At 36.9% G+C, this 26,194-nt stretch overlaps 1 protein-coding gene and 1 pseudogene across 1 annotated transcript; both read right to left on the bottom strand.

The window, feature by feature from the left end:
• Positions 1-7,449: 7,449 nt before the first annotated feature.
• On the bottom strand, positions 7,450-24,235 carry LOC140497272 (uncharacterized). Its single transcript, XM_072598037.1, has 6 exons — positions 23,990-24,235; positions 21,272-21,777; positions 20,265-20,350; positions 11,069-11,195; positions 10,437-10,532; positions 7,450-9,122 (listed from the first exon to the last, which is right to left on the bottom strand). The coding sequence occupies exons 2-6, from the start codon at positions 21,651-21,653 to the stop codon at positions 7,513-7,515; spliced, it is 2,301 nt and encodes a 766-aa protein (XP_072454138.1). The 5' UTR covers positions 21,654-21,777; positions 23,990-24,235; the 3' UTR covers positions 7,450-7,512.
• LOC140531158 (zinc finger protein 770-like) lies at positions 11,202-20,155 on the bottom strand (annotated as a pseudogene).
• Positions 24,236-26,194: the final 1,959 nt, after the last annotated feature.

Here is a 26,194-nt window from a genome sequence, read left to right as displayed (position 1 = left end):
CTGCTAATTATGCCAACTGTAAGGGAGCAGATCTGTTCTGCCCTCATTATTATTATTAATTGCCACAGAGGGTGGCAGACTCTGAAATAATACTGAGAAATAAAAGCAAAGCAGGGTACATGCCAGTTTAGTAGTAAATAAACTTTATTTGGGTTAATTGGGGGAGCTCACTCACAAGACACCAGTTGTGGGTGGTAGCAGGGCAATGTAAAATGGATCCCCACAACAACCCCAAGTTAGGCCACCAATTATACAGAAACAACACCAAAGGCATAGTGCCAGAAATGGCCCAGGGTCACATGAAAGTTCTCCCATGAAATAGTTGGAGCTTCTTTTGCTGTGGTGACGTCTGGAGCTCAAGTCTGAGTACGGCATGCTCCTCTTTCCAGAAACAACTTTGAACAACCCAAAACAGCTCTCTGTCCTAACAGACATACAATATCTACCTCTCAAGAACAGCTTGGAAAACCACAAAGTGTGTTATGACACCTTCTAATTTACAACTTGATCATAATCATGTTGGCATCCACACTACCATGTCACCCTGCCTACTTCCCTTGCCTTCTAGAGGCTGTGTGCTGTAGTGGAAAGAGTGCTTAATATAGTCAGAGGGTCTGGGCTCAAATTCAAATTCTGCCTCTTTATTATCTGTAACCTTAGGCAAATCACTTCACCTTTGAACCTCAATTCCCTCATATGTAAAATAAGAGAATTGTATTAGGTAACTTCTAAGGTTTTTTCCAACTCTAAGTCTATGATCCCTTCTAACTATTACCCCTTCCCTAATACTACTTTAAGTCCCAGGCTACACTGGTTTTTGTGAAGTATACCTTAAGTCCCACAAAAAACCTGGAAAAACCTTTCTGTTGATCTCAGTTCATTTTCCATAAAAGGAAGCTTGATTAGGATTCAAGATGAAAAAGAAAAAGTTAAGGCATGAACCAGATGTTTTACCTAGTCAGTTTGGCTAGAATCTAATGTTAGACATCAAACTCACCTCAGAGACTTTTGCAGAGGCCAAAGAAAGACAGGAGTTAGGGAAAAAAGTCCTAGGTACCCACAAGCCTTTGGAAATAAAGTAAATTAGGAGCATTAAAATATATTGGAAACTTCATGGCTCAGCCTCTGAGAATGACAGGTTGGGTGAAGAGCAGTCATATGATTTCCACAACATTTTTCAATCCTTACACGGGATTCCAAAAGACAGGGTGAAGAACTGCCATCCTTATAGAACCCCATTTTAAAAGAGAGACAAAGGCTGGAAGCAAGTATGAGAATGAAAAAGGATAGTTTAGACTCATCATCACTGTTACTTGTAGCAGGAAAATAGAAGGGAGGAAGATGAGGCACTATTTTTCTGTCTCATATATTTGCCTCACACTGTTTTTGTAGCAGATCTATCCCTCTGTGGTCCATTTTTGCTCCTTTTTAATGTCCAAACTTTGGGGGAAAGCATTCTTGTATTTTTAGGAAACCTTATCAATTATTTGTTTGAACTTAACCTTCTATGGTTGAATGTTATTTAACCCAAAGCTTATGTGTAGATCATATTGATCCTCCAGAGACCCTCCAGGGGAGCCAGAAATTACTGCAAGAAATGCTTGGACTTCACTAAGGTCTTGTTTGAGGTCTCAGTAGCACAGTGAGTAGAATGCCTGGAGTCAGGAAAACTCATCTTCTTGAGTTCGAATCTGACACTAGTTGCATGACCCTGGGCAAATGTTTGCCTCAGTTTCCTCATCTATAAAATGAGTTGGAGAAGGAAATGGGAAACCACTCAAGTATCATTGTAAGAAAACACCAAATGAGGTCATAAAGAGTTGGACATAACTGAAACAAGTGAAAAACAACAAAGAGCTTGGGTTTTGACTTCCTCAAATTTTATTTAATGTTTACACTTACCTGCTAATGTATACATCAAATAACTTATGTGCCTTATCTTGGAAACTACCCCTGCTGGAAATTGCCTGCATGCGGGCTCTTCAGCTAGTGCCTTTGTCTGAATTCATGCAAATAATGCAAAACTCACAAACACGGAAGGAAATATCTTTTCCAATTCTCTCTTCTCTGCCTGACAACTAATAAAATTCTTTGTATAAACCTTTTTAGGTTTGGGTTTTGGTTTTGATTAACACAGTTCACCTTGGACAGAACCAATGAGGTAGAAGTGGTGGGAGGGGAGAAGAGGGACTATATATGAGAACTTTGTCTACTGATGATTTCATAGCCAGCACTAATTCTCTCTGAAATTTTCCTGGCTGAAGTTCTGTGCTGTATTTTCTTAAAATAGATTTTCTCTTCTGTTGTTTTCTTGCCTTGACTATGCCTTGCTAGTTTTGTCCTCCACCAAACTCCACTGAAATATCATAACCTCTTGAGTTCAGATAGTATGGAACTAAGTTATTGCCAGTTTTTATAACAGCGGATAAGATGGGGGTAAAGACACAAGATTTGTAGGGGACAGACTATGCTGCTAATTATGCCAACTGTAAGGGAGCAGATCTGTTCTGCCCTCATTATTATTATTAATTGCCACAGAGGGTGGCAGACCCTCTGAGATAATACCGAGAAATAAAAGCAGGGCACATGCCAGCTTAGTAGTAAATAAACTACAGCAACAAACTAATAATTGGAGAAGTGGTGGGAGAAACGACTCCTGCAGAATTTACTAGTGAACCGTGTAAGGCCTGACTGTCTTTCTCTATCCATGAATGAATGTACTTACTGTATGGCAAGCACTGTGTTGAATGTTGGGGATACAAATACATAAACAGATAGTCCTTGTCCACAAGGAGTTTCCATTCTAATCAGTGACCAGAGAGGGGGTACTATGGCACTGAGAGGGTGAGGCCATATTGACGGGTAATATATTGACACACTGTTCAGGAACAATGGCAAAGTTGATTTGATCATGGTTCCACAGCTGAAGATGGTGGGGGAAAGGGTGGAGGTGGAAGGGAATTACACAGGGCAGTAAGGAAGTTGGTGAGGCTGTGTGTGGAGACCAACCAGCAAAGAGGGAGTAAAACATGCCGAGGTTTAGTGAAAAACCAGACCAGGTTAGTTACCAATCAGGATAGTGGGGCTCTTAGGTAGAAGCTGTGAAGATGAAGGGAATGAAACCCTCAGGGCATGGTCTCTGGTGGGAAACAAAGTGATTGGCAAGGTCCTGCAAGGCCTTTTCTCCCTTGATGCCTCATGCAGTTCCCCTTACATGCAGCTCTCTTCTAGGATCTGACAGTCAGTGATTTTTTAGAGTATAATAGGCAAGAATTTCTGTCTGCCAGGAGGGACCATACTCCTTGAAATGACTACTACTCTTGTTAACTTTTTTCAGTAGTTGTTTGCATTCGTTTCTACTACCATTGGTCACTGCTATGGCTGTCATGTCTGTTTCTCAGACCTCCTAGGTCATGACATGGACTCATTCACCTTTGAACAGTGGTTTGCCTATGATCAGAAAAGAACAAATAATATAGACAAGTGGCCATGTGCTTAGAGTCACCATGGATTGGTTGGAGATAAGCCTGCTGGAACTTTTGCCTCATCTCACTCTCAAGGAGACAGTTTTAAGTAGTCCTTCTTGACTCGGAGCTGCAAGACCAAGTACTCATTAAACTTTAATGGTGGCAATTAATTTCATAGTATTTGGTTTGTGGTTTCTATGACCTTTTAAATGATATGTATATATTTGTTGTAAAATTATATTTTATATAAATTTATACTTCTTAGAATTTTGTAACTGCCTCCAAGGCCTGTACAGAACATCCTCTAATAAAGTTTCTTCCTTTCCCCTTTTCTAGTATAGATGCTGGGCTGCCACATAACCATCCATTTGGAACGGCATTTGCCGCCAGTTTAGTGATACGGGTGGAAAAATAATCATGTTTCATTTCAAAAATCCAAAAACTCACACAAGAACCACCCATCAAATTGCTCTAGTGAGTGGCCCTAATGCAACCTCACGGTTGTCATGGTCTACATCTTTTGGGTTAAAATTCTAGCCCCTATCTCTTACCTATATCATATGCCTCAGTCTCACTGTAACAAACCAGCTTTCCACACTGTACTGTATATGTATGTTTATGGTGATGGATTATCATTTTACTGGACACTGGACTTCTTTGTACCATAATTTGGAATACTGAGTAGATCAACCCCTGAGGGTCAAAGTGATCCAACTGTCATTAAATTGGCAAGACCTCTGTATAATCTGTTTCATTTTGTTTTTGGAAGCAATTTGCATGAATTTTAACTGAATGTACTGGAAAAAAACATATACTGCCTGACTTAAGAGAAAAGTAGATCTGGAATTTAAAAGCTAAGGTGTATTTAAGAAGACTTTGTTTAGCTAGACCATAGCTAAAAATATGAGTAATAAATACACTTATCAAATACAAAAGGCTATTTAAACTGAAAGGGAATGGAGAAAATGTCCACATACTTCTAATAAACCTAGTATCAAAGAAAGCAACAAACAGGTACTACAAAGGAGGAAAATCAGAAGAATCAATAAAAATAATGGGAGAAATATTTAAAGACAGCTAATGACAAAACCTATAGTCACACATATTAATACACTGAGGCAATTTTGATTTATAAAACACACGAAGACAGAGGGCTAAACTAAAATTTGTCTCTGAAAAGATATGCTGTACCCAAAAGGAACAAAAAAAGATTAAAAATGGGTGATTGCATATTAAGAAAATATACCTTTAAAGAAATCTAAGATCCTGAGGGGGTGAAAATAGCAGAGAGTATTTGATCATAATGAATTAAGGTAAAGATATTTTAAAGCATACCAGAATGAACAGGCTGGATTGCTGCTTGGAAACTGCAGTTCTTTCGATGAACAAACACTCAACTTTTTAAAACTAATATTCCTCTGGTGATATTTTATGGCAGTAATGGATTATTACAGTCTTCAAAGAACTAAAATTAAGGATCACCCAAATGGTGAACACATGGTGGAAACAAGTAAGCTAAGCACATTGCAAATGCAGAAGAAGTGTGAGGAATGTTGTCAAAGGAACAGATCTAAAAAGACAGCCTGATTAAGTAACACAACAAAAGACAACTGATAAATAGGCCACTAGCTCCACTGTTATCCTTGAGATGTCCAGAGAGCTTAAAGAAGGTGCCCAACATGCTGAGTTGTGGCAAATCTGTTGGAATGTGTCGACAAATATCCCACAGGATGAGCAGGCATGGATCACCTGTAATGTACATCACTCAACTGAAGGGTGTATAATAGCAGAGAGAAAAATTAGACTAGAAAAGTTTACAATCTGTCACCAGAGTACAATAATGCCAGGGAACTGAACATCTGTGGGTACTCTCTGACAAAAGCCAACAAACTTATGACTTACCTTCATGTTCAATTATCCTTCAAAAAGTAGAAGCAGCAACAGGAGCAAGTGGTATTCTTGACACAATTTTGACTGAAAAGGAAAAATAGTTGCAGAAATAGAACCTTGGGATTTTGTAATGGAAATGAAAGCGAGACATGAGTCTGATTTATACCTTATATTTTAGGAGAAAAGATTTGTTGAGTTCAAAGAAAGAATATATAGTACTTGATGTTCTAATACATTGAAGGGAAAGTTAGTTATCTTGAGAATGAGATTCTGTGGAAAGTAAAGAGATTAAAATGGATGAACAAGGAACACATCAATGCAGGCTTTAATAAAGACAAATACAGCTGATGAAAGCAAAGTCACTTGACTTTTAGCAGAGGTTGAATATAAAAATTGTAGCAAGATCCTATAGGACTATATCAGGAATGATAATGCAAAGAATGAGCTGAGACTGGCAGTTAGGATTCCAGCTTCAGATGAAGAAAAGGAAAACAAAAAAAGGACTTTAGCTATGTGGGAGGCAAAGGAAGAAAAGATAGCATTGCACCTCTACATGAAGGACTGACTGTAACAGATAAAGCTGAAGTAATTGGGTTCTTACTTTGTCCCTCTTTTCTCTTTCAAGGAGAATGATCTTTGGACTTAGAAGGATAGAACATAAATGATTAGTAGGGAATGGAAACTGATTAGGTAAGGGTAAGTATCTAGCCATCCTAAACAAGTTCAAGTCACCAGACACAGATGAAAGTCATCCTAGAATATGAAAAGAACAGATCTAAGCCCCATCATTGACATTTGAAAGATCTTAAGAATGTGAGAGGACTCTTAGGACAAGAGGACAAACATTCCATTTTTTAGAACAGTTAAGATGAAGACCAAAAGAACAACATAAATGAAAAAAACCACTAAAAGGAATTTGAACCTTGAATAAATGAAAAAGAACAAATGATGCAATACGCTTTTCTTTTCACAGGAGAGATGTGGGGACTATTAGGGCAGAATATTGTATATGTTGTCAGGGCAGTCTCTGTTTTAGAAGCTTGTGCTTGTTTTTCTCAAGACAATATCCAATCTGGAGATTTTTTTTTCTAAAAATGACAGTGATGTAAAGACAAAAGACATAAATAGACCATATTCTTTTTTTTAAAATTATTTTATTTGTCTTCAGTGTTCTACAATCACTTTCATATATCTTAGATTTTTTCCCTTTTCCTCCCCCTCCTTCCCCACTCCCTCCCTGAGACAGCATACAATTTTATATAGGTTCTATACATACATTCCTATTAAATGCTTTTTTACCTTAGTCATGTTGCATAAAAGAATTAAAATGAATGGGAGATATCATAAAACAAAACAAACATAATACAAAAGAAAATGGAATAGACCATATTCTTAAAAATAGTTTTGAAAAGCCAAAGTCTGGAAACTAGTGAGTCTGTCTTCTATCTCTGGCAAAATTCTAGAACACATTATTAGCTTTATGAACAGTTTGAAAAAGCAGCCTTATTTAAAGTGAAAATATCTTCATCCAACAGGCATACTTCAGAAAAACCTGGGAAGACTTATATGAACTGATGCTGAGTGAAGTGAGCAGAACTAGGAGAACATTGTACACAGTAATAGACTCAGTGTGCGATGACTGATTTTAATAGACTTAGCCCTTCTCCACAATGCAAGGACCTAAAACAATTCCAAAGGACTCATGATGGAAAATGCCACATTCAGAGAAGGAACTATGGAGTCAGAATGCAAAATGAAGCAAACTATTTTCTTTTTTGTTTTGTTTTCTTTCTCATGGTTTCTCCCATTGGTTATAATTCTATGCAATATGACTAACACGAAAATGTTTTTAATAGAAATGTAGGTACAGAGTTTATATTAGATTGCATGCTGTCTTGGGGAGGGGGAGGGGATGGAGGGGGAGAAAATTTAGAACTTCTGGAAGTGAATGTTGAAAACTAAAAATAAATAAACTAAAAAAAAGAAAATATCTTCATTACAAACAGGTCATATCAGACTAAATTTTTTTCTTTTTTGTTTTTTTACTATGAACTTGTAGGTCAGGGTGATGCTATAGACATAACTACTTAGATTTCAGCAAAATATTTTAATTTGCTTCAATTCAACAAAAATTGTTTAACTTAATTTAACTAAATTAATTAATCAACAAACATGTACCATGTACAAGGCCCTTATTTCCAGTATGAATTTTTTGATGTTGAGTAAGGTTCGGTTTCTGGGTAAAGCTTTTGCCACAGTCATTACATTTATAAGGTTTCTCTCCAGAATGAATCCTCTGATGTCGAGTAAGATTTGCTTGCTTGGTAAAAGCTTTACAACATTCATTACACTTAAAGGGCTTCTCTCCAGAATGAATTTTCTGATGTTGAGTAAGGATCACTCGCTTGGTAAAGGCTTTCCCACATTCATTACATTTATAGGGTTTTTCTCCAGAATGAATTCTTTGATGAATATTAAGCTGTAAAATATAACTATAGGCTTTCTCACATTCATTGCACTTAAATGGTTTCTCTCCAATATGAGTATGCTGATGTTGAGTAAGGTTTGACCGCTTGGTAAAGGCTTTCCCACATTCATTACATTTAAAGGGTTTCTCACCAGAATGAATTTTCTGATGTTGAGTTAGAATTGTCCGTTGAGTGAAGGCTTTCCCACATTCATTGCATTTATAAGGCTTTTCTCCGGAATGAATTACTTGATGAAGATTAAGCTGTGAGACCTGGATGAAAGCTTTATCACATTCATTACATTTAAATGGTTTTTCTCCAATATGAATAAGGTGATGCTGAGTAAGGTGCACTCTCTGTGAGAAGGCTTTTCCACATTCATTACATTTATAGGGCTTCTCTCCAGAATGAATTCTCTGATGTCGAGTAAGGTTTGCCCACTTGGTAAAGGCTTTTCCACATTCATTACATTTATAGGATCTCTCTCCAGAATGAATTCTTTGATGAAGATTAAGTTGTGAAATGGAACTATAGGCTTTCCCACATTCATTACACTTAAATGGTTTCTCCTCAATATGAGTAAGCTGATGTTGAGTAAGGTGTGTCCTCTGGAAAAAGGCTCTTCCACATTGATTACACTTAAATGGTTTCTCTCCAAAATGAGTAAGCTGATGTTGTGTAAGGTGTGTCCTTTGTGTGAAAGCTTTCCCACATTCATCACATTTATAAGGCTTCTCTCCAGAATGAATTCTCTGATGTCGAGTAAGGTTTGCCCACTTGGTAAAGGCTTTTCCACATTCATTACACTTATAGGATTTCTCTCCAGAATGATGGGTATAGTGAAGTTTCAACTCTGAAATATGTCTGAAGGGTTTCTTAAATTCATTATATGTAAAAGATTTCTGTCCTGTGTAGATTTTGGGGCATTTAGTTAGTTGTGAATCATCTTTGAACCACTTTCCATGCATATTATATTTACAGACACTATTTACTATGGGAACTTTCTGTTGTGTAATTTGGATTGATCTCAAACTGAAGTGTCTCCCAAACTCATTACTTTCAGAGTTTTTTTCCTTACTTAGTGTTTCCTCATGTATGATCATGATTTGCTTCAAATGATTCTCTTGTTGGCCCTGCTCTGTCATTAATGGACCTTGAAAGTTAAAGTCTTCTCCTAATCTGGACTTCCAAAAATTAAGTCTTATGGGTCTTTCTCTTATTCTTCTCTGAGATGGTTTTCCTACAGAAGTTTCCAACTTTGGAAGTGGTTCCTTTACTTCAGGTTCAATGTCAAAATCTGAAATAAATGAAAAAAAATATCTCCTATACTAGAAGAAAATTGTGGAAATGAATAGGGGAAAAATGTCTGTTCAGAAATAACTCATAGTTACAACTGTGAGGGCAGTAGTACCAATATAATTATCAGTATTCTTTAGGTGACTAAACCAAGGCTCAAAGAAGTCAAATGATTTTTCTCTATGGCCAATAAGCAAATGAGATCAGAATACAAGTCTCCCAAACTGACCTCAGAGCTCTTTCCCACAACTGCAAATATAGATTCTGTATTATATACTACAAAAGAAAGAGCTTTGGAAAACTAAAATGCTAGGAGTTATCCTCATTTGTACTATTCAAGACAAACTTGGAATAAAGAAGAAAGAATAAACAAGGACATAGGCTTAACAGGAAATTCTGACAAAATAGCAAACAGACATCACAGGTGGAAGCGGGATAGAATCTAAATTTAAAATCTCTTTATTTCACACCTGGTCCTTTCCAAATTACCTTATTATAGCACTAATATTTGGCCAAAAAATAAAGAGAAACCTCTTTACTTGGTGTAGTACATGAGATCTTTAAGCATATACTGAATAGTTACATATTACCTATCATAGCCAGGTTTCTTATTCAGTAATAATAACTAACACTTATATAGAGTCTATTATGTGCTAGGCAAAATGCCAAGTGCTCTATAATTATTAACTTATTTGACTCTCACAACAATCCTGGAAAGTTAAGTGTTATTATCTCCATTTTACAGATAAAGAAACAGAGGTAAACAGAGATTAAATGACTTGCCCAGGATCACAAAGCTAGAAAATATCTGAGGCTGGATTTGAGTTCAGGTCTTCCTGACTCCAGGCCCAGCCCTCTATTCACTTTGCCATCTAGCTGCCCTTCCTATTCAAGTGAAGGTTGGACTAGGGGGTCTCTGGATCCCTTTCTATTCTGGTATTTTGTGATTTTGCTCAACCCCATCAAATGAGGAAGACAGACTGAATATGAAGCCCATGAAAAACCTCTATATTTAAGTAAAAGAAATGAAAAATAATTTATAAAATCAGTTTCCACCAAGTACTGAGAGCTGAAGGAAATTCAAGGAAATTAAGAAAGGAATGGGAATTGAGCAAATGGAGACAATGGACACACAATATATGATGACAATAAAATATACAGGCATCAAGCCAATTAGTCTCAACTCTTTCCCACTGTCCTAAAACATTAAGAAAGCACTTCTTGGGTCAAAATTTCAAAGATGCTTTCTCCCTGATTGACTTCCTTAATGACTGCTTGTAGAAAATATCCATCTGTTAGTTTTTCATTAACTCACATGGACAGATGGCTCTTGTGGCTTCACTCTCCAGTATCCATGGCATTTCCCCACGTTCCAACTGGGAGATCACATCTGGTTTGGGAACTGAAAGTCCTGCCAAGGGGGAAAAAAAGCAAAATGGATTATGCTGAGGGGAAAAGAGTCCTTCCAGAATTCAATTCAAGGCTCATCATAATCATTAAAGAGATAATATGCTAAAGCCTAGAATAGTTTAAATGACTTCTGAAGAGTATTTGGCATTGTGTTTACATAATGTATTGAGAACAGATCATGGAACTGATTTAGGTTCAGAAAGGTACTTAAATCATTTGCCCTGTCTGCAAGAAGGCCACAAGTACCCCACCTTGAGAGGTATTTGTATTGGAATGTTAGCAAAAACTCCTAGACACAGGGAAGCACAGGATGGGCAAATGGCAGTATCAGGAATAGCAATAAGGTAATAACACTGCCTCATTTTTAGTTCTACAAGACAAAGACTTAAAAATCTAAAAGTTTAAGAGGGAATTAAGAATCTCCAGTTTTGAAACTTAAGACAAAACTCAGATACTTCTTATATCCCATATTCTTCAGAGAAGCAGGACATAAAAAACCCTTAAATAGAAACTCTGAGTCATATGGAGAGGATTTACCAATAAAAACCAGGTTCCTATAGTTCTCCAGAAGCACTTCCTTGTAGAGGTCTTGCTGAATAGGAGCCAGCTGAGCCCACTCTTCCCAGGTGAAATCTGGATCCACATCTTTGAATGTCACTGATTGCTGAAACATCAAACACATTTGTGTCTCTGAAGACTAGCTCCTCAGTCTTAGGGAAGGTTGGCAGCACTGAGGAAATGAATGGAGTGCGCAGAGGATGATACTAACATTATTCAGAATACAAAAGAAACCCAAGTCATTTGCTGATTGAAGAACTATGTAAATGCTAGGTATTGTTATTATTTCACCCTATTTCACTTTTTATCAGACTTGGTGGTAAATTTAAAGAGGAATGAAATATAGCCTCCACTTCTGAAGAAAATTTCACTCAAACTTGATCTAGTTAGATCATCTGGTACAAGTGATAAATATACAGGCTCTCCGCCACCACCTCTTTTCTATTATCCCCTTTCACTGTGCTTATGGAATTCCTAGTCTAAAGGGGGTAAAATGCCTTCATCACTGACCTTATCCTCACCGCCTCAGGGGAAGCATGGCTCTATCTAACTGTACTACTGTATACAATGCTTTTCTCCTAGGAGAACCTCGATTTCTCCCACTACCCCAAAGAGAATAAGAAAGTTATTCTGCCTTTTTTCCCTAGTACCAGGTGTAAGCCACTGACCTATTATCCTCTCTCCATTTACCTTCATTCCCTGTAAATGCTATAAAGCTATATTACTCTCTCTGAACTGATGACATCAAGCTATCACCACAAAAAAGCAAATTTGAGTTTATTAGATTCCTTAAGCATGGGCTCTCCATTTTTCTACTCTACCCACTTCTTTGTGAGTCTTACATCCTACTCCTACTTTTTAATGTTACTCCAGAAGATGATTCTTCAAACTCTAATGCAACTGTTATCTCACTGATTTCACTCCTTAACAATAGTGCAGATTGCAAACCATCTATATACCCTTTCTCTATCTGTGTAATACTTGTCCAAATCCCTCCAGAAATCCTAAAAGCATCTATAAAAAGCATTGATACATATCAGAGGCTTTCCACTAGTTCTTCTGAAATTTCATAGAAATGAATGACAGCTCTGAGGTTGTGGTTTATCCTTCATTCTCAAAGAAGACCAGGACTTCAGGGAGATGGTAACATGACATGCAATTGAATTTGATTTGAGTGAAATTTTGAGATACTGATTCGATTAATTCTCTCTTCTTACATGGCTGGTACATCTCTTTTTTTGCTTACAGTTAGCTATTACTGTTGATGCTGAAGCTAATTATATTCACCCTGTGCCTTTCCTTTATTTTTTGAGTAACCTGCAAATTTGATATGGTGACCTTGCACAGCCTTCCCTCACTCTAAAACAAAGTCAAGTGCAAGTCATGTCATCATTTACATAACAAAAACAACAACAGTAGGAGAGCATAGTCTCTGGCTCCAGCTCCATAGCAGAGAGGACTATGGCAGTTTGCAGCCATGGAGGGACAGCGGGGTGCAAGATCATTTGCAGGGCAGAGTGGCTGGGGGACCCTAGCCATGACTTAGGAGTGGAAAGGAGAAACCTAAGGCTGGCTAAGACAGACCTCAGAAAATAACAGTAAGAAGAACGTGAGGCTTGGGACATGGTTCCCAGGGACTGGAACTTAATTACACTAATCGCTGCTAAAGACAAAATAAAACAAACAAACAAACAAACAAATAAAAATGAATAAGCAATGGAGAAAGACCCCAACCACAGATAGTTACTACGGGGATAGAGAAGATCTGGTTTCACATTCATAGAAAGATAATGGAGATAAAAAAAACCACCCCTTTTTCAATAAGAAATGTCAACTGGTCTTAAGCACAAAAAGTTCTTAGAAGAACTTAAAAAAGGACTTTTTAAAGTCAAATAAGAGAGATGGAGGAAAAATTAGGAAAAAAAAAGAACAATCCAAGAAAATTTATAAAAAGAAAGTCAACAAACTTGAAATAGAGAATCAAAAACTTAAGGAAGAAAATGATTCCTTGGAAACTAGAATTGGGCAAGGGGAAGCTAATAATGTTCTAAGATAGCAAGAAATCATAAAACAACATGAAAAGAATGAAAAAATAAGAGAAAGTGAAACATCAGAAAAACAGCTGATGTGAAGAACAGATCAAGGAGAAATAATTTAAGAATGGCTGGGCTACTTGGAAATTACAACAAAAAAAAATCTTGATACAGTATTAAAAGAAATTATCAAGGAAAATTGTCCTGAAGACCTAGAACAATAAGGCAAAGCAGAAACAGAAAAAAATCTACCAATTACGACCTAAAAAGATATCAGGAGGGCAACTTATAGGAATATCATGGCCAAGTTTCAAAGAGTCTTTTTCTTGAATGAAATAGTCTGGAAATTTTTTTTTCTGGTATGCATTTGTTTATACTTTAAAGTTTACTCTGAATTTTAAATCCCTTTTGACAGAAACAACACTGAAAAGTTCTCTCTTCTGTATGTGTTAGTTGATGGATTTTCAAATGAGCTGACCGTCTAAATGACTTACTGCAAAGAGAACATTTAAAAGGTTTCTGGCTAATATGAATAAGTAAGTTCCTTTCCATGAGTGGGATGGAAACATCTTGCTGCAGATATCATATGCATGGATTTTCTTTCTTCTCCTTGCAGTGTCATACACATGATCTGACTTGGAGGATAGGTGTAATACCCATCTCTCTTCTGTTGAAAAAGAAAGGTATACTCCATAACTTGGTTTCTCTTACTTGGATTCCACCAATTTTTTGACTTCCTTTACATCACTCTGGTAGGTTTCATTGTGGAGGTGCTGATGTTTCAAGAAGGTAATTACATTTTTAAAGTGTCATTCACAAATACCATGCTTAAATGGCAGCTTGTGAGTTAGTTGATGTCTTTCCAGATGAACTAGTTGCCTACAAGTTTTATAACACACATGGCACTCAAATGGCTTTTGAGCAGCATGAATAAGATGTCTGGCTAAATCTGATGGTGTTTCAAAATGCTTGAAGCAAATATTACAAATATATGGTCTCTTCCTAAGTAACTTATTAGACACCACACATTGTTGAATCTTTACTATTTTAAAACTTCAGTCACAAAATTCTTCAGTGAATTCCACTGAAATCCACTGCTTTCTTAAACTCCATAGATTTCTGGAGTTGGGACAGCAAGGAGCTGAAGAAGAGGAGAGGTTAAAGAGAAAATATTGGAACAACAACAAAAACCAACCCAATTTAAATATAACAGAGCCACAATAAGAATTATACAAAACCTAGCAGCTACTGCATTGAAGGACCATAGTAATACTATATTCCGTAGAGCAAAAGAGCTGGGGTTATGATTCAGGGTACCTTATTCAGCAAAATTCAGTATAATCCTGAATGGGAAAAAAAGGACATTTAATGAACTGAAAGACTTTCAAATATTAGTCAAAAAAAACCCCCCAGAATTTAAGGGAAAACTGTACATATAACATCCATGAGAAATATAAGGTAAACGTTAAAGACCAGTTATAAAGGACTCAAAAAGGTCAAATTGTTTACTTCTTATATGTGAAAATATTAGCAGTACTCTGATGATTGTCATCACTATTTAGGGAGTTTGAAAGAAAAAATTGGGCTAAGCAGCATATGATGGGGTGATTCTCAAAAAAATAAAATGGTGCAGGGAGAGAGAAAAAGGATCTCTCATACAAATGAGGCACAAAAGGAAAAACTGTTACAGAAGAAGCTAGTAGGGGAGAGGGCAGGTAGTACTAGAACCTTACTCTCACTGGGAATAAGTTAAAGAGGGAACAACATATATATCTAGAAGGGTATAAAATGTTCAAAAAGAAATAAGAGGGCAAGGGGATAGGACAGGGAGAGAGGATAAGGGCAAAGTAGTGGTTGGAAGTAAAGCAGAAGAGTGAGGAGAGACCGGGTAAATAGGGTGAGAAGGATAGTGAGGAAAAATAGGAGGGAGGAAAATACACAAGTAAATATAGTTTAGAATGTGAAAGGTATGAATTTATCCATAAAATGGAAACAGCAGATTAAAAATATGAATTCAACAATATGTTGCTTTCAGAAAACATTATAAAAATGAGATACAAAGATAAAGGGCAGTAGAATTTATTATGTAAAAAAAGCAGAGATAGTATTCATGATCTCAGTCAAAGTTAAAAGTTAAAAAAGATTTATTCAAAAGAGAAAATACACTATTTCAGTATTACTATTATTATTGTTTTAGCCCATTTAAAATATCTAGATGGTATGTGCCTGCCAAAACAGACATGAGAATTATATGAATTCAAACATAAAACTTTTTATATAAATAAACTGAGATCTAAATAACTTAAGTAGTGTTTATTGTTTATAGGTAGGTAAAACCAGGATAATTTTTAAAGTTCAATTTTACCTAATCTATCTATTCAATGTCATCCCAATTAAATTACTAAAAAATTATTTTACTGAGTTAGAAAAAATAACAAAGTTCATTTGGAAGAACAAAAGGTCAGGAATTAAAAAAAAACAGGAAAAAAGATGTAAAGGAAGTAGATTTAGCTGCATCAGATCTTAAACTATATTATAAGGTGAAAGCATTGCTGAAGTATAAAATGGATAATTTTGATTATTTAAATTAACATTTTCTTGTATAAATAGGGCCTATGTAGCCAAGAATAGAAGGAATGCAGAAAATTGGGGAAGACAATCTTTCAGAGAGGATGTGATTGGGTTGGAATATTGCTGTGGTACAGGAAATGATGAGCTAGCTGATTTAGAAAAACATGGAAAGACTTGACTTATGAAGAAAGATGCTATTCACCTTCAGAGGAAGAGGTGACAAGTAGAAATAAGCATATGTATATATCTCCATGTTTAATTGTAGTCTTCCTTAGAGAGAGGGTGGAAAGAAAGGAAAAAAGTAAAAAGTGCACAGAGAGAACAAAAGAGAACAAACAAGGAAGCAAAGAAACCTGGGCAGCTTTGAAAACAATGTATAATATTTATTATATAGGTTTTCTTGGAAAGGAAATTCATTGTTTTTTTACTGAATCCTTTCCTAAGTTCTGTTGTGGACAAGGCAACTTTTTTTCCTTTTCTCATTTTGTATTTTTTTCAAATAAAAAAATTGCCAAGAGATTCATTGTCCATCCTTATGCTTTAGCAATATAATAAAAATTCCAGCAATATCACTTCTGGGCATATATCCCAAAGAGAAGAATGGCTAAACAAAGTATGATGCATTAATGTAATGGAATGCTATTGCATTATAAGTAATGACAAACACAAGAATCAATTAATCAATAATCTCTGAATATAGAGAAAATAACTTACAAGCAATGAAATAGCAAAGTGAACGGTCCATATAATGACTACAATCATAAATGTAAACAACACTAAAAGATAATCAAACAGATTAATAATGGCAAAAACCAATCAATTCTGAAAAACTGATATTCCTTTGATCGGTAAAGCAGATTGCAGATGTAAATAACTGCATATACATCCTCAGACACAATTGCAGTATTGATTGGCTTTGCTTAATTGTTACAAGAAAGGGTTCTGGGGGTAAAAGAGTGTTCTATGGAGGGAAAATGCCTAGTATGAAAACAAAAGATTTCACTTTTTACTATTTAACATAGTCCTAGAAATGCTTGCTATAGTAATAGGACAAGAAAAAGAAATCAAAGGAGTAAGTATAGGCAAAAAACCCCCAAATTATCACTTTTTGCAAATTATATGATTTTTCTTAGAAACTGTAGTCAACCAATAAATTGAAACAATAAATTTAGCAAAGTTGTAGGATATAAAATAAATTCATATAAATCTTCAGATCCTTGCATAATTATCAATAAAACTCAACAGGAAGAGATGAAAAGAGAAATTCCATTAAAAATAACTATAGGTGGTATAAAATACATGATAGTATGTCTACCAAGATACACCCAGAAAATGGTATGAATCCAAATATAAAATAAGATTTGGAGGGATAAAAAAGACATAAATAATTGGTAAAATGTTAATTGCTTATGGTAGGCTGAATATCAGAAAATGACAATGCTAAATTAATTTACTTATTCAGTGTCATATTTCAAAATTTCAAAAAAATCAACTTATAGGGCTAGAAAAAAATAATAATGCCATTAAGCTGGAGGTACAGAAGATCAAGAAACTCAAAGGAATTGATAAGAAAAATGAGAAGGAAGGAAGGAAGATCAGTACCAGATCTCAAGCTACACTACAAAGCAGTAATTGTCAAAACAATTTGAAACTACTTAAAATACATATAGGCTGAATAGGGGAAAAATTAGGTACGCAACACAGAGAAGCATGTCAATATAATAGCAGAGTATTAAAAAAAAAAAAAGGCATCTCCAAAGACCATAATTACTGGGATGAGGACTCACTATTTGGCAAAAACTGCTAGAAAACTGAAAAGCAATCTGGCACGCTGCTGGGTACAGACCAACATTTCACACCATATACCAAGATAAACTCTAAATAGATTCATGACTTAGACGTAAAAGTGCACATCATAAGCAAATTTTAGAGGAGTAAGGAAGAAATCAATCTATAGAGAAAGAATGATTGAATAAGTGATAGAGGATCACAGAAAATGAAATGGACAATTTTGATAAAGTTTAAAAATTTTAGCATAAATATAATATAATTAAAATCAGAAGAAAAACAGGTAACTGAGGAAAAATCTGTGAAGTAATTTTATCAAACTTCACAGAACAAATCACTTTAATAAAAGGATTTATTCTGTAAAATTTGGACTCGGTCAGAAGATCCATATCCAAGGACCTAGAAGGCCACATGTAGCTTCAAGGTCACAGGTTCCTCATCCCTGCACCTACATAATTTAAAGAGGAAAAAGATCCATATGTAAAGAAATGCTTACACAAATAAAGCCAATGCAACCAAGATTAGGAGGGAAGCAGAAAATTGGGAAAGAATAATTTTTACATCCAGTGTCTCCGATAAAGGGCTCATTTCTAAAATATATAGAGAACTAAGTAATTTATAAGAATACAAGTCATTCCCCAATTGACAAATAGTCAAAGGATATGAACAGGCAGTTTTCAGATGAAGAAATTAAAGCTATCTACAATCATAAGAAAAAATACTCTAAGTCACCACTGATTACAGAAATGCAAATGCAAATCAAAACAACTCTTAGGTATTACATTATACCTGTCAGATTGGCTGACATGACAAAACAGGAAAATTATAAATACTGGAGAAGATGTGGAAAAATTGGAACACTAATGCATTGCTGATGGAATTGTGAACTGATCCAACCATTATGAAGAGCAATTTGGAACTATGCTCAAAGAGCTATAAAAATGTGCATACCCTTTGACCCCACAATACCACTTGGTAGGTCTGTATCCCAAAGAGATCATAAAAATGGGAAAAGGACCCACATGTATAAAAATATTTATAAGAGCTCTTTTTGTGTTGGCCAAGAAGTGGAGATTGAGAGGATACGCATAAAATGGGGAATGGCTGAACAAGTTGTGATATATGAATGTAATGGAATAAATACTATTGTACTTAAGAAATGATGAGCAGGCAGACTTCAGAAACACTTGGAAAGATTTATATGAACTGATGCTGAGAGAAATGAGCAGAGTCAAGAGTACTGTAAATGTGCAGCACTGCACACAGTGACTGCCACATTGTTGGTGACTAACCTTGACAGACTGAGCTCTCCTCAGCAATGCCAGGATCTAAGACAGTGCCAAAGACTCATGATGGAGAATGCTGTCCACAACCAGAAAAGGACCTATGGAGTCTGAATGCAGATCGAAGCATACTATTTGCTCTCTTTTTTCCTTTCTTGTTGTAATCCTTTGGTTCTAATCCTTTTTATAACATGACTAATGAGAAAATATGTTTAATAGGAATGTATTTATAGAGCCTACATCAGATTGTGCTCCATCTTGGGGAGAGGGGAGGGAAAGGAGGTGGAGAAATTTTAAAACTCAAAAGCTATGGAAGTGAATATTGAAAACTAAAAATAAATAAATAATTTTGTTTTAAAAAGAAATGTTAATCATAGCTCTTTTCACAATAGTGAAAAACTGCAAAGTAGGGGATGCACACCAATGACGTGATGGCTAAAAAAACTATGGTATATAATTGCAATAACATTATTTGGCCATGAAAAATGACAAAACGGACAATTTCAGAACAAATTAAGAAGATGTCTATGATTTGCTATAGAGTGCAGTGAGATGAACAACTTATAAAATGAAATTATAGAGAAAAGCAACTTTCAGAGACTTTAAAATTATAATTAATGCAATGATAGAACATGAGTACAGAGAACTAAAAATGAACTATGCACCCACCTACTGCCAGAGAGGTAAAAGACTTAAAGCAGAGAATCAGACATGAATATTTGAACATGGCCAGTATATGAATGTGTTTTACGGGATTATGTCTACTTAGTTTGAGGATTTTAAAAAATTATTCTATTTGGAACATCATTAATATTTAGAAAATATACTGTTGTACTTTAACAAAAAATGAATGTAAGAAATCAAAGAAAACTTTCTATACTTTAGGCAGCAAAGTGGTCCAGTCGATAGAATACTGGATGTAGAGTCAGCAAGACCTGAGTTCAAATCTGGCCTTAGACAATTTATTTGGGCATGTCACTTAACCTCTATTTGTCTCAATGGAGCAGCTAGGTGGTGCAGTGGATAGAGCACCAGTGCAGGAGTCAAGAGGACCTGAGTTCAAATCTCACCTCAGACACTTGACATTCACTAGCTGTGTGACCTTGGGCAAGTCACTTAACCCCAATTGCCTCATCCTGGGTCATCTCCAGTCATCCTGATGAATATCTGGTCACTGGAGTCAGATGGCTCTGGAGGAGAAAGTGAGACTAGTGACCTGCACAGCCCTCCCTCCCTCAAAACAAAGTCAAGTGCAAGTCATGTCATTATTTCTCTGATGGCATGGTTTTCTTCGGCAACGAAGAACGAACACACACACACATTTGTCTCAATAAAAACAGGGATAATAACAAAACCTACTTCCCAGCACTGCTGTGATAATCAGGTGACATAATATTTGTAAGTGCTTAGCACAGGATCTGGCACATAGTAAATGCTAGCTATTATTACACTGAGAATCAAGATGGTATTTTAGGAAAGAGAAAGGATACTCCAACTCACCTGAAATCTGGCTACTGGGAACACAGTAGACTTTTCCTTCTCTATGTTTCCCTCTGGGAGAAGAATAAGATCTTGAGAACTTGAAGCTAGGAAGAAAAAAGGGTGAGAATGAGAACAGATGTAGCCTTTGAAAAATTCAGAGAGAATGGCAAGATCACTTGGAGCTCTGACTTTGTACCTGTGACCACAGGGTCAGAATTTTGTTTAGGAGCCTACAAACAGTTGATTTCACAATTCTACCTTCAATACAATGTCTTTGTCATAGAATCTTCTACATTTAATAAGAACTCTTGATTATAGAGAATGTGGGATGAACAAATTTACCAATTTACAATTTTACCAAAATACAATTAGTATTTTGTATTGATCATCCAGAAAAATGTAGTCTGTGGGGCAGGATGAGAGTTAGGAATCTAGGACCAAAACCAAGCTTACTTACACTCCAGCACTAAACAAGTCAAATGATCATTTTCTTTCATTTTCTCATATGTAAAACTAGGAATAATTACATCTGTCTTATTTACCTCATAAGGGCCTTACAGGATGAAAACATATTGTACCTAAAAAATATTACTGTTGAGCCCACTGCTCAGTTATTGATCTATGCATAGATTGTCACAGTTCCTTGGAAGGAATCCTTGTGAGAGTTTTGTAGGAAGGAATATTTTTGACCACCTCTTATATGTGTTCCCTCATAAGAACAGTCTATGGAGAATGCTCTCTTACTAAAGGACCACATACTTTGCATAAAATAAAATTACAAGGAATGGAGTGGGCTGGATGATGCAAGACACAGAAACAACATCAGTATTTAAAAGGTTCACATTTGCTGTCTCCAGAGAATATGTAGAACATCCTTTCTCATCCTGAAAATTCCAAAGACTTTCTTTCACCTCTGATATTTCCCTCTTTCATTATTATTCTTCCCAAGGACCCTTTCTCGGGTTTTCTATTCTCATACCCTGAAGAAACTTTGCTCTTTCCCTCTATCCTTCCATAGGTCTCACCTTCCTCATCAAGCATTTGAGTTAAATCCTCCACCAAGGTGACCACCTCCTCAATGTTCTCCGGGTGCTGTGACTTCACCCAAATCCTGATCTCACTGGGCAAGATGGTCAGGAATTGCTCCAGCACCAGGAGCTCCAGGATCTGCTCTTTTGTGTGAATCTCTGGCCTCAGCCACTGAAGGCACAACTCCCAAAGCTGGTTCACAGCCTCACGGGGTCCAGCTTTCTGTGGGTATGGAAAACATCTGAAGTTCTGCCGAGAAGCCTCAGGGCTGAATTTCTCTCTTCTTAGAATGGTCATCTGTCCCTTGGGAGAACCTTTTAGTAAGCTATCTTGTTCATGTATATCCGGAATATGGGGGGCCAGAGGGATGGAGGTCATCTTATGAATAAGATGCTAACATCTCTCCATCTGGTACCATAACACTGGGCTTCAGAGTTGCATTCGCAGACAGAAGTCAATTCTCTTTGGATTCAGGCTGGACATCTGCATACATTCATGAGAACTAATGTGGAAAGAAATACATCATGGTTAGTAAAGGAAACCAATAGTCAACAAATACTTCCTTGTATGTGCCAGGTACTGTAGACACAATATAATGAATAAAACATCCTTATTTGCATGGAGCTTATATTCTAATGGAAGAGACAAGTACATTATCTAATTAAGTAGAGAAAAAATATAAAGATAATACAAAAGTATGTTAAGTACAAGGTAGTTTGAGAAGGAGGGCAGTGGCAGTTGGAGGGAGTTGTATAGAAGGTAGTTTCTTAACTGCATCCTGATGGAAGAAAAGGATTCTTAAAGTTGCAGTGAAAGAGAGGAATACTGTAATAATATAAGGTGCGGTCAAGTGTGACAGTTAAGAAGTAGTTAGTTATGAGAGATGTGGCAGAAGAAATGGAAAAATTCAGCAACTATATGGATAAGTAAGATGAGTTAAATTGACAGGAAGAGACAGACTAACCCCGAGGATATAATAAGAATAGTAGTGCTTTCAAAAGAAATAAGGACGTTTGGAAGAGGTAAGCTCAAGCTCAAAAAGTTCCAGTGGCTTCCTATGACCTCTTTGATAATGCAAATTCTTAGCTTGACCTTTAAAGCCCTTCACAATGTGGCCCCAATCTACCTTTCCATACTCATTACATATTACTCCTCTTCACCTACTTCATACTCCAAGACCACTCAGAGTACTTGATGTTTCTCACAGGTGACAGGCAGTCCCTCCTGGAATGTATTCCCTTACCTGCTAAGTATCCCCACCATCTCTCAAAACTCAGCTCAAATGCTATCTCATACATAAGACCTTTTCTGATTCACTTCTCTGCTCCAGATGCTAGTGCCTCCCCCTAGAAATTACTTTGTATTTACACATATTTTTTTACTTATATATTGTATACATTTTGTCCTTACTTTATACGTATTTTATACTTACTGATGTTTATGGTATCCCCTACATGTTTGAATTTGTTCTAAGTACTTAATAAATGTTGGTTAACTGACTGATTGATACTATATTTCACATTCTCCATTACATTTTACCTATCTCCACAACAACCCTTGTGAGATAAGCAACAGAAATCTTATTACATGCATTACACAGTTGAAGAAACTAAAATTCATATAGATTATCTGACTAAAAGTTACATAGTAACAAGTAAGCAGCAGCAGGACTGGAACATAGATCTCATGATTCCTAGTCCAGTGTTCTTTACACTACAGATGTCAAATTCACCCAAGTGATGGAAACAGATTAAGATGTAACTGGACAATATTTAACAAAATATATAAAAATCCAGTACAAAACAGGTAAGTTAATTTGTGGCTTTCTTGCTTCTATGTGAGTTCAACACTCCTGCTTTACACTATATACCATGTCGCCTCTGTGTAAAACTACACACACAGACAAACACTAGTTCTGCATCCCATCACACTAACCTAGCTCACAGATGAAAAAATACATGTTTTTCCTGGGCTGTAAATTCCACAAAGACAGAAACACTAAGTTTTTCTTCTTTAAATCTGCCACAGCACAAGGCAGATATGGCCTTGTGCACAAACAGGAACTCCAAAAATGTCTGTTGGATAAATGGGGGTGGCAACGTTCGTGCCACACAACACACACGCACACACGCCACAAAAAGCCAAGGGTTCTTGAATCAACTTGCAAACATCTGCTAGACAATCAAATGAACCAATACACAACGTGCTCAATAACTGCACACAGGATATAGGGCGTATGTTTGAAACCGTCCTTAATAATTTAAAAACCCACTGACAGTGGGGAAGCTGATCTCTTTTACCAGAAAAAAATAAGTTTTGTCGTTCCTAAGTAAAAAATGCCTTGAAAAAAATGGAAGCCCCCTTTGGAGGATCGTTTTAAGGCCACTAAATGGTCTGGCAATACCAGCAGCCCCTTCCAGCTCTAATTCCAGGTCCAGATCTCCCTCGTGCCGTGCACTACAGAGACACACAAAACCCAAGTGTGTTTGAAGCTCAGGAGGTATTGATTTAAAAGCGATGTCTGGCTTTCTATGCATCCCTCAAACAACCATTATTTCAGGTTAAAGTCTAGGCTTTAAGCCTCCAAGGAAGCACGCAAGACAAGGTACACTCTAGTTCTGAGCGAAGCAAATCGACTTCCGTCAGATCTGCGCCCCGTCTCTTCCCTCTCTTCGGACCTGAATTCCAATGCAGACCCTGCGCGAGTCACTTACCTTTAGGCCTCAGCTTCCTCATCTACGAAATGACGACAACGGTATCTACCACACACGGACTGCTGTGGGGTCCAATGCGAATAAGTGCGGCGCTGCGCAAAGTAAAGCGCCACAAAAATGCTTCTCATTAATTACCACAGTTTTCTAACTTCCCTTTCCATCTGCCCCTCCCACGCTGCAGCGCCTGGGAATCCCTCCCACTACACCGGAAGCAATCCCCGCGCCCCTTCGGAGGGAACTGCCCCAATCACGGCGACGCTGATGCGCACGCAACCATGCGCGTCCGTGACCACGGCTGGCGCAGACTCTCTCTCCAAGCTTCTTTTCCCAAAGTTCCCCGGGGCACGCACGCTCTCGGAACTACGATTCCCAGAGTGCCTCGGGACACGACCCCTTCAGGCTGTCTTCTGAAGCGCTCAGAAAGCACTTTGGGTCCAGGTTCTTTGCTCCTGCTTCTCACCTTAGTTCGTGATTCTACTTTACCCCGCTAAACCTCAGTTTCTTCGTGACGAACTTGTCCCAGCTGATCTCTAAAGTCTCTTTCTGCTTTAATATGGTAATTTTTGTTAGTGCAAAACTAACAAAAATATGGCATTTTTGTCCCCGTTTTACAAAGGGAAACCAGGGCTCAGAGGAGTGGAGACATCCACGGGTGGCACAGTTATTAGGAGTGAGAAGTGGGATTTCTTCTTTTATTCGCCCATTCGTTCATTTATCTATCTGCATCCTTATTTTTGCATTCATTTTAAAATATACTTTTATTTCGTTAAATATTTTCCAAGTACATGTACATTTTTGGAGAATCTTTTTAAAATGTTGAGTTCAAATTCTCTCCCCCTCACCCCCCCAGCCCTTCCTGAGAAGGCACGCAATTGGATATCGATTATAGCTGCGAGGTCACGCAAAACATTTCCACGTTAACCATTTTACATTTTTTTTTAAATTGAGTTCCCAAATCTCTTCCTTTCTCCCGCTCCTCCCCCATCTGTTGGGAAGGCAAGCGATGTATCAGTTATACATGTGAAGTCATCCATTTCTTGTGACCGTTTACCACTACAATGTGCTGCCTCTGCGACGTTTTAAAAAGGACCAAAAAAAAGGTTCTAAAGATACCTGTGTATAGAGTGTTGATTATTTGCAATGGGGAATTTTTTTTTTTTTAATACAAAACAACATCCTAAGAGTTCATTTGCTTTGAGAACACTGAATAAATTGCAGGTGACTTGTGGATGGAATATGACTTCAGGATTAAAAACAACAGGATGAATATTTTAAAACAAGCACAAAGACATGAAAAAAAAACCCATATCAAACAAAGCTGAACCAGAAAAACTTAAATGATTATCACTATATTAAAATACTGTCTATGTCAAACTCATCACCTTCTCTTAACAAGTTCTTCCCTCTTCTTAATTTTCCTATGACTGTGGAGGGCATCATCATCCTCCTAGTTACCCATGCTCACAGTCCAGGTGTCATCCTAGATATCTCAGTCACTCCCCAAATTATTATCAAGTATTGCCAATTCTCCCTTCACCACATATCTTGTATTCACCCTCTTCCCTCCTTTGACACAGTCATCACTTCATGATGCAGGTCTTCTTCACTTCATGCTTATGTCAATAGGCTTCTGGTTAGTTTCCCTGCCTGTCTCCTCTTTTTTTGTCATTGATTTCATTCTGTATTATTGCTGACATTTTTGTAACTTCCCAAGCTATGGCTCATTTGTCTCAGAGTTAAGTTTGAAAATTCAGCTTTTCTGTAACGCACCTATTGTTTCTGAGTTAAGTTTAGAAGTTCAGTTTTCCTACTAATCACTCTTCTATTCTTGCCTCAAAGAAATCTGTTATTCTTAAAGGATGCAAGTGGACTTTAGGAAATCTAGTCTGTTATCAAATCTGGTCCATTATTGATAAACTGTCCTTGCAGGTAGATTCAAATAATGAACATTCTTAGCGACAGGATGAAGGAGAGGTTGTTTGCTAGCCAATTCAATTCCCAGTTTCCAGTCAAATATATTGTTCCTCACATCTATGATGCTACAAACTGTAACCTATTACAATGTTTTCCCCCATTTAGAATTCTGCCATCTATTCTGAATGCTCCTTCTGCATGCTGTCTCCCTTGTTTAGGGTCTTAGCTTTGCTGAGGGCACTGAGACCCTGTTTATTGGAAAATGTGTGCCTCAAGTTTACCTTGATTTTG

Source organism: Notamacropus eugenii, chromosome 3 (genome assembly GCF_028372415.1).
Source record: "Notamacropus eugenii isolate mMacEug1 chromosome 3, mMacEug1.pri_v2, whole genome shotgun sequence".
Lineage (NCBI taxonomy): Eukaryota > Metazoa > Chordata > Mammalia > Diprotodontia > Macropodidae > Notamacropus > Notamacropus eugenii.
Note: the sequence above shows the minus strand (reverse complement) of the source record. Positions and strands in the feature narration are given on the sequence as shown.

Coding starts and splice junctions, on each gene's coding strand:
- LOC140497272 (XM_072598037.1), bottom strand. CDS start 21,653: ATGACCTCCATCCCTCTGGCCCCCCATATTCCGGATATACATGAACAA. Junction 11,196..20,264: donor TCCCAGTAGCCAGATTTCAG/GTGAGTTGGAGT, acceptor TTGATGTTTCAG/CAATCAGTGACATTCAAAGA. Junction 9,123..10,436: donor CACAAGAGCCATCTGTCCAT/GTGAGTTAATGA, acceptor CATTTATTTCAG/ATTTTGACATTGAACCTGAA.